The sequence below is a fragment of the Lithobates pipiens genome, unplaced genomic scaffold, assembly GCF_037356315.1.
Source record: "Lithobates pipiens isolate NorthernLeopardFrog02 unplaced genomic scaffold, aLitPip1_a1.2 Scaffold_22, whole genome shotgun sequence".
Taxonomy (NCBI): domain Eukaryota; kingdom Metazoa; phylum Chordata; class Amphibia; order Anura; family Ranidae; genus Lithobates; species Lithobates pipiens.
The window spans coordinates 39682757-39697270 of record NW_027507784.1 but is presented as its reverse complement, the minus strand read 5'-3'; the positions used below and the strand labels follow the sequence as shown (position 1 = coordinate 39697270).

Sequence of the window (14514 nt, the reverse complement as noted above, 5' to 3'; positions counted from 1 at the left end):
AGATTCTCCCACCTGAGCTGTGGATCTCTGCAGCTCCTCCAGAGTTACCATGGGCCTCTTGTTTGCTTCTCTGATTAAGACTGCTTTCACACTGAGGCAATTTACAGTCGCTATAGTGCCTGTAAAGAGCCTCTCCTGTGTGAAAGCCTGAGTTCTTTCACACTGGATCGGTGCACTTGCAGGACAGTAAAAAAAAAAAAGTCCTGCAAGCAGCATGTGTGGAGCGATGTATACCCCGCTCCTAAAGCGCCCCTGCCGATTGAAAACAATGGGGCAACGCCAGCAAAGCAGCGCTTTGCAGGTGGGTTTAACCCCTTTTTCGTCAGCTAGCGGGGGTTAAAAGCGCCCCACTAGCATCCAAATAGCGCTGCTAAAAATAGCAGCGCTTTACCGCTGATGCCCGCCTGCCCCAGTAGCCTAATGTTCTCCTTGCCCGGCCCCTCCGTTTAGGTGGACGGCCATGTCTTGGTGGGTTTGCAGTTGTGCCATACTTTTCAATTTTCAGATAATGGATTAAACGGTGCTCTTTGACATGTTCAACAATTGCCATATGGCAATAGATAGATATATCTATCTGTCTGTATTTATTGGCATATAACACACACCCCAATTTAAGAGGGAAGTTTCAGAAAAAAAAATCTTTTTTTAAAATAAACCACTGTGAAGCTCGTCCCCTCCGTGGCAGCCTATAGCGGCGTATAACGCGCACAAGTGATTCCCCCCTATTTTAAGGGGGGAAAAGTGTGTGTTATGAGCCAATAAATACGGTATATACATCCACTAGATTTTAAAACAATAAAAACAGGTAGGTATCTGCGCTACTGATAAAGGTACTAATATTGGAAGAGGAAAGCAGCCGGCACCATTTGTTGATAGGTAAATATAAAAAGTCCACAGGCAGCGCTAAAAAAAATGGCCTTTAAAGTATTAGGGCCAGTTCACACCAGACGCAGTTCCGTGCGCTTTTTTTCTGCACTGAAAATGCTTGCACAGTGTTTTCAATGTATTCCAATGGCTCTAGTTCATACCACGCAGTCAGTTTCCGGTGCAGAAACTGACTGCATGGTGTGAACTATAGCCATTGGAATACATTGAAAACAATGTGCATGCATTTTCAGTGCAGAAAAAAAAAGCGCACAGAGCTGAACGGAACTGCATCTAGTGTGAACTAGCACTTAAAATACATAGTTAGTCAGGTTGAAAAAAGACACAAGTCCATCTAGTTCAACCACAACAAAAAAAATTATAATAATATGCAATCCTATATACCCAATTCTATACCCACAGTTGATCCAGAGGAAGGCAAAAAAAAAAAAACCCCCCAGCAGAGCATGATCCAATTTGCTAAATAGGAAAAGATGATAATCCCTTCACAAGTTTTTAGGGTGGATAGGGAAGCACACCACACCGCGTGAGACTCAAATCTGCTTACCAGATATCAGAAAGTGTTAGGCATCGATTAATAACTTCCCAAGGGATCATGTCTGAGCTCGTCAATCACCAGTAAGTAGATGGTTAAAATACAATGCAAAGCTTGCATCTATTCACTTGTCCCAGGCAGCAAAAAAGCAGTAAACTTCTAGCAGTCAGTGGACGTCTCACCCAATCAAGGGGATATCATCACCCAAATGGAAATAAAGCAGCATATAGTGAAGCCCGTGTCACTTGTGAAAGGATTTATTGTAGCAACTTGCATGTACAGTCAAAGAGAACGATCATCATAAAACAAAACGGCTGCGGCATTCAGCGCGCTTTGTGTCTCATATCCAGCCTAAACACGCTGAATGCCGCGGCTGTTTTGTTTTATGATGATCGTTCTCTTTGACTGTACATGTAAGTTGCTACAATAAATCCTTTCACAAGTGAGACGGGCTTCACTATATGCTGCTTTATGTCTATTTGGTGATGATATCCCCTTGATTGGGTGAGACGCCCGCTGACTGCTAGAAGTTTATGGCTTTGTTGCTGCCTGGGACAAGTGAATAGATGCAAGCTTCGCCGTGTACTTTAACCATCTACTTACTGGTGATTGACGAGATCAGATGTGATCCCTTGGGAAGTAATCAATCGATGCCTATTACTTGCTGATATCTGGTAAGCAGATTTGATTCTCGCGTGGTGTGGTGTGCTTCCCTATCCACACTGAAAACTGGTGAAGGGATTATCATCCACTAGATTTTAGTTAGGGGTATGAGAGTAAGTCTGGATTCACACCTATGCAGATTGAGTGCTTTTTGCAGATTTGCACTACGGTCTATTTAACACGGTTTCCTATGGAACACGTTCTGTAGTGCAAATCTGCAAAAAGCACTAAAACTGCATAGGTGTGAATCCAGCCTTAATGGGACTGAATACAAATGCACCCCACAGTTTTCACATAAATGGTTTTAATATTTTTTTTAACAAATAAATATTAAAACCATTTATCATTTTTCTTTCACTTCACAATTATGTGTCACTTTGTGTTGGTCTATCACATAAAATCCCAATAAAATACATTTATGTTTTTGGTTGTAACATGACAGGATGTGGAAAATTTCAAGGGGTATGAATACTTTTTCAAGGCACTGTACATGTGGGAATTTGATAGTGTGATCAAATGTTCCTTTTGGGGTTTTTTGTTGTTGAAATTGAAGACATAATATGTCGGGGTAGGTTTACAGCAGATAGACGGGATCAAAGCTGAAAATGTGATTGCTCATTGCAAAATTGCCAAATTGATTTTGATTTGATCTTTCAATAAAGGGCCCATTCACGGAGAGAGACTACCCCTATCCACACAGCGTACGGCAGCTGTAGCCAGACTTGTACCCTATACAAACCAATGGCCGGCACTGTCACGGTTTGCATGTAACTGCTACTCCTTAGCCCTTGTACACACGGTCTGAGAATCCGTCGGAATGTGTCCTATCGGACCGTGTTGTCGGATAATCCGACTGTGTGTGGTATGCATCGGACTGATTCCGTCGGACCCAATTTTACAACTTATTGGAAATATTTTCCGACCAACTGGTTCGATTGGACATACTCCGATCATGTGTAGAGAATTTTGTTCGGACCAAGTGCCACGCATGCTCAGATCAAATTCCTACATCAAAGCTATTGGCTACTAGCCTGAATGTAGTCCCATCGTAACGAAATTACGTCATCACGTTCTGAATGATCGGATTTTTCGACAACTTTGTCCGACTGTGTGTATGCAACAGTTTCGGACGAGATCCGACGGATTTGGTTGTCGAAATGTCCGACTGTGTGTACGGGGGCTAACAGTTTGCAACTCTGACAGATGCTGTTGGGGGAGATGTACTAAAACTGGAGAGTGCAAAATTTTATGCAGCTTTGCATAAAAACCAATCGGCTTCCAGGTTTTTTTTTTTTTTTTTTTTGTCAAAGCTTACCTGAACACACTGAACTTATAAGCTGATTGGCTACTATGCACAACTGCACCATTTTTTTGCACTCTCCAGTTATAGTAAAACAGCCCTATTGCCTCTAGGGACGGTCTTCCTGGCTACGTACAAACAGCCCTATTGCCTCTAGGGACGGTCTTCCTGGCTACATACAAACCAGCTACAGCTAGAAAAAAGGTTCCTGCTCTACGTGTGCTGCGACTTCGGCATGGCTTGCTTTGATGTTTGTTAAAAAAGTTGTATGCAAGTCGTACCGAAGTCTTGCTGGGACGTCTGCTTCAAAGTCATGACAGGGCCTAATTGTCCATTTTGTATGCGACCTGTCTGCCCTCTTCCACTCATCTGAATGAGGCTTAATGCCCGGACCAGCACACAGACGAACGGTTTTCCCAATTTTTAGTCCGTCGGATAGATTTGAAACATGTTTTATTCTATGTCCATCTGACTTTTGGGAAAAAAATGTCTGCTGGAGCCCACACACGATCGAATTTTTCAGACGGATTCCAGTCCGCCGGACCACGTCTGCCGGAAAGTCCTGTCGTGTGTCAATTTCCTTTTGAATTTCAATTTCGCAATTGACTCAATCAAATTTGTGAGTGGTCGATTGCGTAATTGTTGTTGATTGCTTACTTGCAATTTCTGGTGGGTTGTAAGTGGGTAAAGAAGAACTATAGGCAACCTTTTCTTTTGTATTTTGAATAGAGTAAGGGATGGGTATAACCTTTTGACAGATTATTATATTTTTGTGTCCCATTGCACGTATTTTACCTTTCACTTTCTGTCCCATGGTACAAAACAGGAAGTGAGATGTAATCTGTGCAAATTAAGGGTCACCAGAACTAGTGTCCCCTCTATTAATTTTCTGGGAACAACCCAAAATTTGCAATTTTCCTTTACTTTCAATGATAATGGTAAACAGGTCAAATAGAGAGGGTAAATCTCCCTAATGGGGGGTACAGACAGCAATAAAATATGAAAGGGGAAGAAGAAAATTACCGCTCCAGGTGACAATCCCACATTCACATCATCTTTGCATGAGCTATGATTAAAGCGGAGTTCCAATGAAAAAATAATGACAGGCCAAATGTGGCATGTCAGGGGGTCACCTTCCCTTACAGCGGAAGTTCCATTTTTGGGTGGAACTCCGCTTTAAGCACCAGTAATGGTGTGAAACGCATCAGCTATCTGTAACCCGTACCTCTGTTGGTGTATGAATTTTATTTATGTGTTGCTTTGGGTGCGGCTGTCCAATCGTCGCCTTCCAAAAAACTGAAAGGGGTTGTAATACCTCTCCACTCCATCCAAAACTAAAAACAAAAATGTTTTGTCTATAGTTATACTTTAAAACTGAATCAAAATGGACACAGGTATGGCTAAACCCCAAAACAAAAATGTCATATTTTTCAGCATGCCATTCCTTAAATGTGGTGACTACATTCGTTTTTTTCGTTATCTTAAAGTCTCATTCCTGTACCTATCCGCACACCTGAGCAAAGGGCTGTGTTTGCCCCTATGGAATGCAGAGGTGTTCTGTTCATTCGCTGGCAGGCAGTCCCATTTCATGTTTATTGGTACTCAGCGGCTGCACAACAAGCTATTGGTCGCAATTTGAAAGCCATGCATGTTCCCGAATTCCCATTGTCTGTGTTCAGGGACACACACCCACCACCGTCTGTGTCCGTGCAGCCGCTGCTTCCCCCTATAAACATGCATAGGACTGCTTGTGCCCAGATGCACAAACACTTATGCATCCGATGCATGCTGCCCTTCACATGGGGGTACAGATAGGTAAGTCCTGTGAATGAGGCCCAAGGCAAGTTGGGGTATTGAGAAATACAGCCCTATACTCTCTATTATAAATCAGTATAATAGTATTTTACAGAAGCAGAGCTCTGTCCAGAATTTTTCATCACTACTCTAAATGTCAGTTTCTACTTTTAACAAATATGGTCTTCTTTTTGTATACAAGCAGCAGATATTGATTAATCTGTTATTTAATGCAGCATTTCCAGGGCTCAGTGTCCTTATTATTCGGTATGTAAGTGTGGTGGCTGCTGTGACAAATCCTTTCCTGGGTCACCATTTGTGTAACTTCCCCACGGTAGATTTTAAAGGTGGTGTCAGTGGAGGACCCAGGAATTTCAGGCTTCCAATCTGTCCCTCCCACTTTCACAGCCATATTGATTGACAGACCAGGAGAGTTCTGGTCTGTCCCTCCCATGAGGACCTAACACCAGAGATGATAAGCCAGAAGACTCCTGGTAGTGTCCTGTCCTCTATAACCTCGTAACAGCATGATTGAAAAGCCAAGAGCCTTCTGGTCTGTTCCACTTACAGTGACATAACACCATGATCAACAGGACAGAAAACTACTGCTCTCTGCAACCCACAAGGATCTAACACCATTGACAGGCCAGAAGACTCATGGTAGTGTCCTGTCCTCTATAACCTCATAACAGCATGTAACAAGCATGATCGAAAAGCCAAGAGCCTTCTGGTCTGTGCACTTACAGTGACATAACACCATGATCAACAGGACAGAAAACGACTGCTCTCTGCAACCCACAAGGATCTAATACCATTGACAGGCCAGAAGACTCCTGGTCAGTCTGGCCCATGAGGACCTAATACCATGCTTGACAGGCCAGAAAATGCTTGGTCTATCCTGCACACAAGGGCATAACACCATCATTCGATGGCCAGAAGACTCCTGGTCTGTCCCGCCCATGAGGGCATAACACCATGGTTTACAGGCCAAGGGGACTCTTAGCCCTTGTACGCACGGTCGGAAAATCCGTCGGAATGTGTCCTATCGGACCATGTCCTCGGATAATTCGACTGTGTGTGGTATGCGTCGGACTGATTTCGTCTGAATATCCGTCGGACCCAATTTTCCAACACGTTGGAAATATTTCCCGACCAACTGGGCCGGTCGGACCTAATCCGATCATGTGTAGAGAATTTTGATCGGACCAAGTGAAACGCATGCTCAGATCAAATTCCTACATCAAAGCTATTGGCTACTAGCCTGAATGTAGTCCCATCGTAGCGAATTTACGTCATCACGTTCTGAAAGATCGGATTTTTCGACAACTTAGTCCGACCGTGTGTATGCAACAGTTTCGGACAAGATCCAACGGAGAAAATCCGACGGAGAAAATCCGACGGATTTGGTTGTCGAAATCTCCGACCGTGTGTACAAGGGCTTAGTCTGTCCTGGCCACAAGGACCTAAGACCATGATTGATAGGCTAGAAGACACCTAGTCTGTCCTGTCCACAAGGACATAACACCATGATTGACAGGCCAGAAGACCCCTGCTAAAATCCCACCCATGTTCCATTCATTAAAGTTAATAATTTCCACTGCTTGATGGACATAACACTATGATTGACTGACCTGAAGACTCCTGGTCTGTCCCGCCCACAAGGACCTTACACCATAATTGGCAGGCCAGAAGGCTCCTGGTCAGTCCGGCCCACGAGTACCTAACATCATGATTGACAGGCCAGAAGACTCCTGCTCTGTCCCGCCCACAAGGACCTAACACCATGCTTAATAGACCAGAAGACTCCTGGTCAGTCCCGCCAACAAGGACCTAACACCATGATTGACAGGCCACAAGTCTCCTGCTTTATCACACCCAAAAGCCCCTGCTAAAATCCCACCCATATTCCATTCATTTAAGTTAATAATTCCCACTGCTTGATGGGCATAATACTATAATTGGAAGGCCAGAAGACTCCTGGTCTGTCCTGCCCACAAGGGCCTAATGCCATGATTGGCAGGCCAGAAGATTACAATGATTGATAAGCCAAGAGCCTCCTGGTCTCTCCCACTTACAGTGACATAACACCATGATTAACAGGAAAGAAAACTACTGCTCTCTGCAACCCACAAGGATCTAACACCATTGACAGACCAGAAGACTCATGGTCTGTCCTGCCCACAAGGATCTAACGCCATGATTGGCAGGCCAAAAGATTACAAGGAGCTAATGCCATGATTGATTGGCGAAAAGACTACTAGTCTGTCCTGCCCAGAATGATGTAACACTATGATTGACAGGCCAAAAAACTGCTTTATCACACACAATAACCCCTGCTAAAATCCCACCTACATTCCATTAATTGTAGTTAATAATTCCCACTGCTTGATGGGAATTGTAGTTCAGATACAGCGGCACTGAAAAGGAAAACAAAGCGACATCAGTGCTTCGTTGATCCCTCCTCATGGTCCTCCGGCTGCTTTCTCTCTTGTAAAGTGATGACATTTCGCATATTAACACTATACTTTTTGCAAAAACGAAAACCAAGCTTAAAACAATCGTCCGTTTTTTGGGGAAAATCAAATAAATAATGGGGAATCACTTTGCATTCCACTAGCTGCTCCATCTACCCCCTCTGAACACTCACCTGAGTGCTCTATCGATTCCATGCTGTTCCCAGCTGCAGTTTTGCTCTTCTCTCTTCCTCTTCTGACAGGATACACAGGCAGCAGTGGAGCCATTGGCTCCTGCTGCTGTCAGACAAATCCTGTGTGCAGGGGGTGGGTCCAAGTCATGCTGTGTGTATCTATGGACGCACACAGCCTGGCTCAGAAGCTCACCTACAAGTGTGCCCCCAATAGCACAGGGCTTGCTATGGGGACACTCAGAGGAAAAGCAGAAAGCGCTGGCAGGGAACCCCAGAAAAGGAGGAAAGGGGCAGCTCTTTGCACAGAGCAGGTTCGTATAAACCTCTTTCCTGGTGCCAACATTGCAGCATACTCCCACATGTATTCTACCATGGATTGGCGCCAGGAAAAGAAAATTACGGTATGTGATACTTTTTACTAATTTTCCATTTTCCTATCTTAGGGAAAAAAACAAGCCTTTACAATCACTTGTTTTTGCAGAACATATGCGTCATGGAGCACTACTGTGTTGTGCAAAGAGCTTGCTCCCAGCACTTCAACCGAGCTGTCAACGATAGCTCCTGGTCACTATTAACGGTGGGAGGAGCTAACGATCATATGAAAGCCAATCACAGAGGTCACATGATCAGGACCTCCTCCTCCCATTGTTTAGAACCCATTAAAGGGGCAGTAGCACGGGGTTACACACAGGAAAGTACTGTAGGTTGTGGTGGCAACTAACTGCTATTTCCAGTGACCTTTGGTATTTACCATGTGGTCTTCCCCTGTGTGACCTTCCTCTATATAACCTTCCTCTCTGTGACCTTCCCCTATGTCACCTTCCTCTGTGTGCCCGTCGCCTACAATATGTAACCTTCCCCTACAATATGTAACCTTCCCCTGTTGCGACCGTCCCCTACAATATGTAACCTTCCCCTGTAGTATGCCACCTTCCCCGTGTGACCTTCTCCTATGTGACCTTACCCTGTGTGACCTTTTCCTGTGTGACCTTCCCCTCCAGTATGTCACCTTGCCTTATGACCTTCCCCTATATGACCATCTCCTGTGTCACCTTCCCCGTGTCACCTTCTCCTATCTGACCTTCCCCTGTGTGACCTTCTCCTATGTGACCTTTCCCTGTGTGGCCTTCCCTATGTGACCTTCTCCTATGTGACCATCTCCTATGTGACCTTCTCCTATGTGACCTTCCCCTGTGTTACCTTTCCCTGTGTGACCTTCTATCTGACCTTCCCCGTGTGACCTTCCACTACGTGACCTTTTCCTGTGTGACCTTCTCCCATGTGACCTTCCCCTGTGTGACCTTCTATGTGACCTTCTATGTGACCTTCTCCTGTGTTACCTTTCCCTGTGTGATCTTCCCCATGTGTGACCTTCTCCTCTGTGACCTTTCTCTGTGTGACCTTTTCCTATGTGACCTTCCTTTGTGAGACCTTCTCCTATGTGACCTTCCCCTATCTGACCTTCCCCTGTGTGACCTTCCCCTAGACCTTCCCCTATCTGACCTTCCCCTGTGTGACCTTTCCCTTGTGTTGCCTTCCTCTCTGTAACCTTCTCCTGTGTGACCTTCCTCTGTGTGACCTTCCCCTGTGTGACCTTCTATGTGACCTTCCCCCTGTGTGACCTTGTCATTTATGACCTTTTCCTGTGTGACCTCCACCTGTGTGACCTTCCCTTGTGTGACTTTCCTTTGTGTGACCTTCCCCTCTGTGACCTTCTCTTGTTTGACCTTCTTCTGTTTGACCTTTTTCTGTGTGACCTTCCTCTGTGTGATCTTCCTCTGTGTGATCTTCCCATCTGTGACCTTCCCGTGGAACCTTCTCCTGTCTGACCTTCCCCTCTGTGACCTTCTCCTGTGTGACCTTCTATGTGACCTTCCCATGTGTGACCTTCCTCCTGTGTGACCTTCTCCTGTGTGATCTTCTGTGTGACCTTCCGCTGTGTGACCTTATCCTGTGTTATCTTCCCTGTGTGACCTTCTTTTGTATGACCTTGCCCTGTATGACCTTCACCTCTGGGACCTTCCCCTATGCAATCTTCCCCTAAAGATTTGGCTTTACTATTCAAAGTAAAAACATTTTATTCTGTTTGCACATTGTTAGGAATTTTCTATCTCAGATACAGAACAGACAAGGAATCATTTATTGGGTAACACAAGATTCTGGACAGTGGAGTATTTACACCATGATGGACACTCTCACCCCATCAGAGCTTTGGGGGGGAAAGCCGCATTTAAAGTGGAGCTCCAGGCCAGCCAGTCTAGGACAGAGTGAGGGGGGGGGGGGGGGGGTTCTTATTCTTTTTATTTCTTCTTCCATCCTGACACAGCAATAATAACTCAGCAGGGACTCAAACCCTTCCCACACAAATAACCACATATGAGAGAGAGAGAGGCCAACAAAGGGCTTTATTTATCCAAGTCCCTGAAATAAGAACTGTCTGCACTGCCGCGCAGCAACCATACATGAATCCAAGTTGTTGCAGGGCAACATTTTCATTCCAGACACTGAAGTCAGAGGGCCCACACTCATAGGAAAGGGCCCATTTATCAAAGTGACTTAAAACACCCGTTGCCCATAGCCGCCAATGAAATTCTTCCAGGGCACTTAAGAAAACGAAGGAGAAATTCAGTTATGCAATACAGACAGTTTTTATTTCAGGCACTCTGATAAATGGTATTGACAGTGTTGTCCTGTCAGTGATATGGGGGGGGTTGGATTATGGTGGTCTGTAGCTATTTGGCTTCCTCCAGCTGTGCGATCCTCTTCTCTTGTTCTGCCACCGTCAGCTTCAGTTGTTTTATATCCTCTAAGAGCTGCTCCAGGGTGCAGTCCTGATAACGAGAGAAATTCTGAAATTATTCTCTAAATTAACAAGACACTTCTTCCAAATGGATGTGATTTACTTTAATAGGGAGTACATTTATCTTTAAAGTTCACAACAGAAGCAATAAAGTTGTTCAAGCTGATCTCTCACCTGCTCCCCCTCCCAGCAGTGACACAGCAGCTCAGCCCCCATGTCCAGCACCTCCTGCCAGCTTTAAATTCAATATTTTATATTCCTGATATGTGCCCGCTGTACCACGTACTTGTATGAGAAAGTCTCCTGTTCTCTTTGTATTGCTTCCTATGTGTGAAATACCTGGTGTTCCTGCCAGTCCCTCTGCTTTCCAATTAAAAACTGACCACGCTAAGCATAAGAGCACAGCGTGATCAGCTCTCTAGCTATGCCGGGAACTCAGGCTGCTCTCCTCCAATGATCAGACTTGTCCTGACTACCCCCCCTCCCCCTCCTCCTGCATAGCCATTCACTGGGCAGCTCAGTGTACTGCCCCTCCAGCTCTTATGCAGCTGAGAACAGAGGGAATGTGAGCACTTATAAAAAAAAGGTATTTGTGATGTTTTTTTAGTTTTTTTTATATCTATGCACAAATGTTTTTCATTTCTATTTTAAAGGAGTTGTAAAGTCTCAAGGTTTTCCACCTTAACCACCAAATGACGGCTGGGCGGCGCGACTCTCGTTCTGGGTGTACTCCATATGACGGCCCTCCAGAACGACCTTGGGGGGCGCACATCACGGCGATCGGTGTGTTGTGTCAGTCTGAGTAGAGGAGAGACGATCGGCTGCTCTCCTGATGAGGGAGTCTGTGCTGATTGTTTATCAGCCCCCTCCCCCATGGATGCCCACCCAGGACCACCAGGATGCCGCCAGGTCCACCAGGGATTGGCACCACACTGGGCCACCAGGTATGCCACTCTCCGGGGCGGCAACGCAAAGTATTCGTGTAGCGGAGTGTATGCGGTTGCCGGTCAAAACAGCAACTCGTCTACTGATGCTTTACAGTGCCCAGAAGTGACGTGATTGGAGATCTGAATGAATTGGCTGCTTTGACAGAACACCGGCATCTGCACCCAAAGCCAACTGAAGAATCAGCTCAGGTGAGGGCATCGCTGGATCCCTGGACAGGTAAGTGTCCGTATATTAAAAGCCAGCAGCTGCAGTATTTGTAACAGCTGACTTTTATTTATTTTTTAGGTAGAGCTCCTCTTTAACTTAGCAGTTTGGTTTTCCTCTTCCTAGCCGGTGCTCCCCCCTCCCAGCAGTGACTCAGCAGCTCAGTTCACCCTGGATCCATCCACCCAGCATTTACTCACTACACTAGTTCAGCTTTTTAATGCAAAGTTGGCCTCTATTGAGGCTTGGGGGGGGGGGGGGGTCTTCCCAGGGGCCCATGTGACCACTTACCGCATTGCCTCCGCTGTTGGATGACTGGCTGCGTTTGGGTAGACGGGTGCTGAGGATATTTTTGGTGACTTTGAGTTCTCTGCTTTTGCTGGGGGTGTATCCGTCCTTCAATGAGATGAGCAGGGGCCCGGCGTTCTTCCCCGATAACCATTCCTCCGCGGTGAGAGCTGGATCTGGGCCCGCAGTGTCTGGGTACAGGTCCTCCTGGAAGAGGTCCGACTGCAAAGAGAGACATCGTTGGTCACATGATGACTGCATGGCCCCTCTCTCCCCATCCCATACCAAAGGGGGGGCCCTCTTACCTTCCTGGGCACAGTCATGCCGATCGGCTCACACTTCCGCTCGTGCAACTTGTAAAACCTAAAAAAAAGAGGTGGCTGTAAGATCAGAGCTCAGAGTAGCGTAGCTGGCCATTGCTGAACGTCCCAAGCTGGCCATACACATTGCAGTCGGATTGTACAACCTCCTTTAGATCTGCTAACAGGTATGTACAGTGGAACCTTGGATGACGAGCATAATCCGTTCCAGGAGAATGCTTGTAATCCAAAGCACTCGCATATCAAAGCGTGTTTCCCCATAGAAGTCAATGGAAACTAAGATAATTTGTTCCGCATTGACTTCTATTACATGCAATACCTCATGTGGCCAGAGGTGGGGGCGGAGCCAGAGAGCCTCGGAAATACTCGGGGACAGCTCAGAAAGCCTCGGGAACGGAGTATTTTCCGAGTCTTTCCGAGCATTTCCGAACGGCTCTGAACCGTTCCGAGTGTCACCGGCGCCCGCCCGCACCTCTGGCCAAATGTGGTACTGCACACCCCATTAGCTTGAATTCTGCTCGTTTTGCAAGATAACACTCACAAACTGAATCAGAATTAAAAAACAAAAAGTTGCTCGTCTTTCAAAACGCTCGTTAAAGCGGAGGTCCACCCTAATGTGGACCTTCCGCTCATCAGAACCCTCCCCCCCTCCGGTGCCACAATCGGCACCTTTCAGGGGGGAGGGGGGTGCAGTTACCTGGATAATCCAGGTAACTGCACCCACTTCCGGGACAGCTCTCTGCGGAAAGGGGCGTAACTTACGCCCCTTTCCGCAAGTGCCCGCCCCTTCCCGCAAGTGCCCCGCTGCCTGCTGGGAAACACACAGCTCCCAGAGGCAGCGGGGAGCGTCCTTATTGCGCAGCGCAATTCGCGCATGCGCAGTAGGGAACCGGGAAATGAAGCCGAAAGGCTCCATTTCCTGATTCCCATACCCAAGATGGCGGCGGCAGGACCCGACAGACGACCTAGCGATCGGCTTCGGGTGCCGACATCGCGGGCGCGCTGGACAGGTAAGTGTCACTATTTTAAAAGTCAGCAGCTGCAGTATTTGTAGCTGATGGCTTTTTAAAAAAAAAAAAAAAACGCGGAGTCCCGGCGGACTCCCGCTTTAACCGCGTTACTCGTAAACCAAGGTTCTGCTGTACGAGGAAGGCCTGATTCATTGTGATAACATGGATACAAGTTCCTTGAAGGTTACTGACCTGGCAATCTCACACTTGCTGACTTCCAGGCCCCTCTTGGGCATATAGCCCTGCCCACGCTGGGACTCTTTACTGCTGTACAGCGACAGGTAATGAACATACGGAGCCTCGTCCGTCACCTCGAAATACCGAATACTGCTGTCCCCCTGACAGTAGAAAAAATTTTTACTGTTATATAAGGTAGGAGACTAAGACATACCCCCCAACTAATAAGTATCCAATCACTCCCTCATTCTGATCAATATACCCTCTCAACAGGCTTTCAGACTTCTTTCTCTGATTGAATTCCACATTCAATCCCATTGAATACACACTCTTTATGATGTGACATCAACGCAACTGCACTTCTCCCCCGTCCCTCCCCCAGTTTCCCTTCATTAGCATTGTGCAGCTTGTCGCTGGAATTAAGCGTGCGCAGGGCTGGTGGTAAATGAAGCTGCATTATGGGACTTTTAATACCAAGACTGTGTAGGACTGGGACACGCCACATTCTAAAAGGTACAGAGTAGGGGTGCACCAATACACAACAAGGTGCCAACAATGGCAGGCTGAGTCCTATTGACTTTGATGCAAAAATGCCCCCTAGTGGCTTTAATGCAAAATTGTGTCCCATTGTCTTCAATGCAAAAATGCCCCCTAGTGACTTTAATGCAAATTTGTCCCATTGTCTTCAATGCAGAAATGCCCCCTAGTGACTGTATTACAAATTTGTGTCCCATTGTTTTCAATGTAAAAATGCCTCCTAGTGACTTCATTGCAAAAACGCCCCCAGTGACTTTAATGCAAAATTGTGTCCCATTGTTTTCAATGCAAAAATGCCCCCTAGTGACATAAATGCAAAATCACGTCCCATTGTCTTCAATGCAAAAATGCCCCCTAGTGACATAAAATGCAAAATCACGTCCCATTGTCTTCAATGCAAAAATGC

At 46.2% G+C, this 14514-nt stretch overlaps 1 protein-coding gene across 1 annotated transcript in view; it reads right to left on the bottom strand.

The window, feature by feature from the left end:
* Nucleotides 1–9941: 9941 nt before the first annotated feature.
* CORO1A (coronin 1A) overlaps nucleotides 9942–14514 on the bottom strand; it is a 38753-nt gene continuing 34180 nt past the window's right edge. Inside the window, exons 8-11 of the mRNA XM_077447415.1 lie at nucleotides 13587–13732; nucleotides 12370–12427; nucleotides 12068–12286; nucleotides 9942–10655 (exon numbers count right to left, since the gene is read on the bottom strand). Of these exons, the coding sequence (XP_077303541.1) occupies nucleotides 10557–10655; nucleotides 12068–12286; nucleotides 12370–12427; nucleotides 13587–13732 (522 nt within the window). The 3' untranslated portion in view covers nucleotides 9942–10556. The remainder of the gene's footprint in view (nucleotides 10656–12067; nucleotides 12287–12369; nucleotides 12428–13586; nucleotides 13733–14514) is intronic.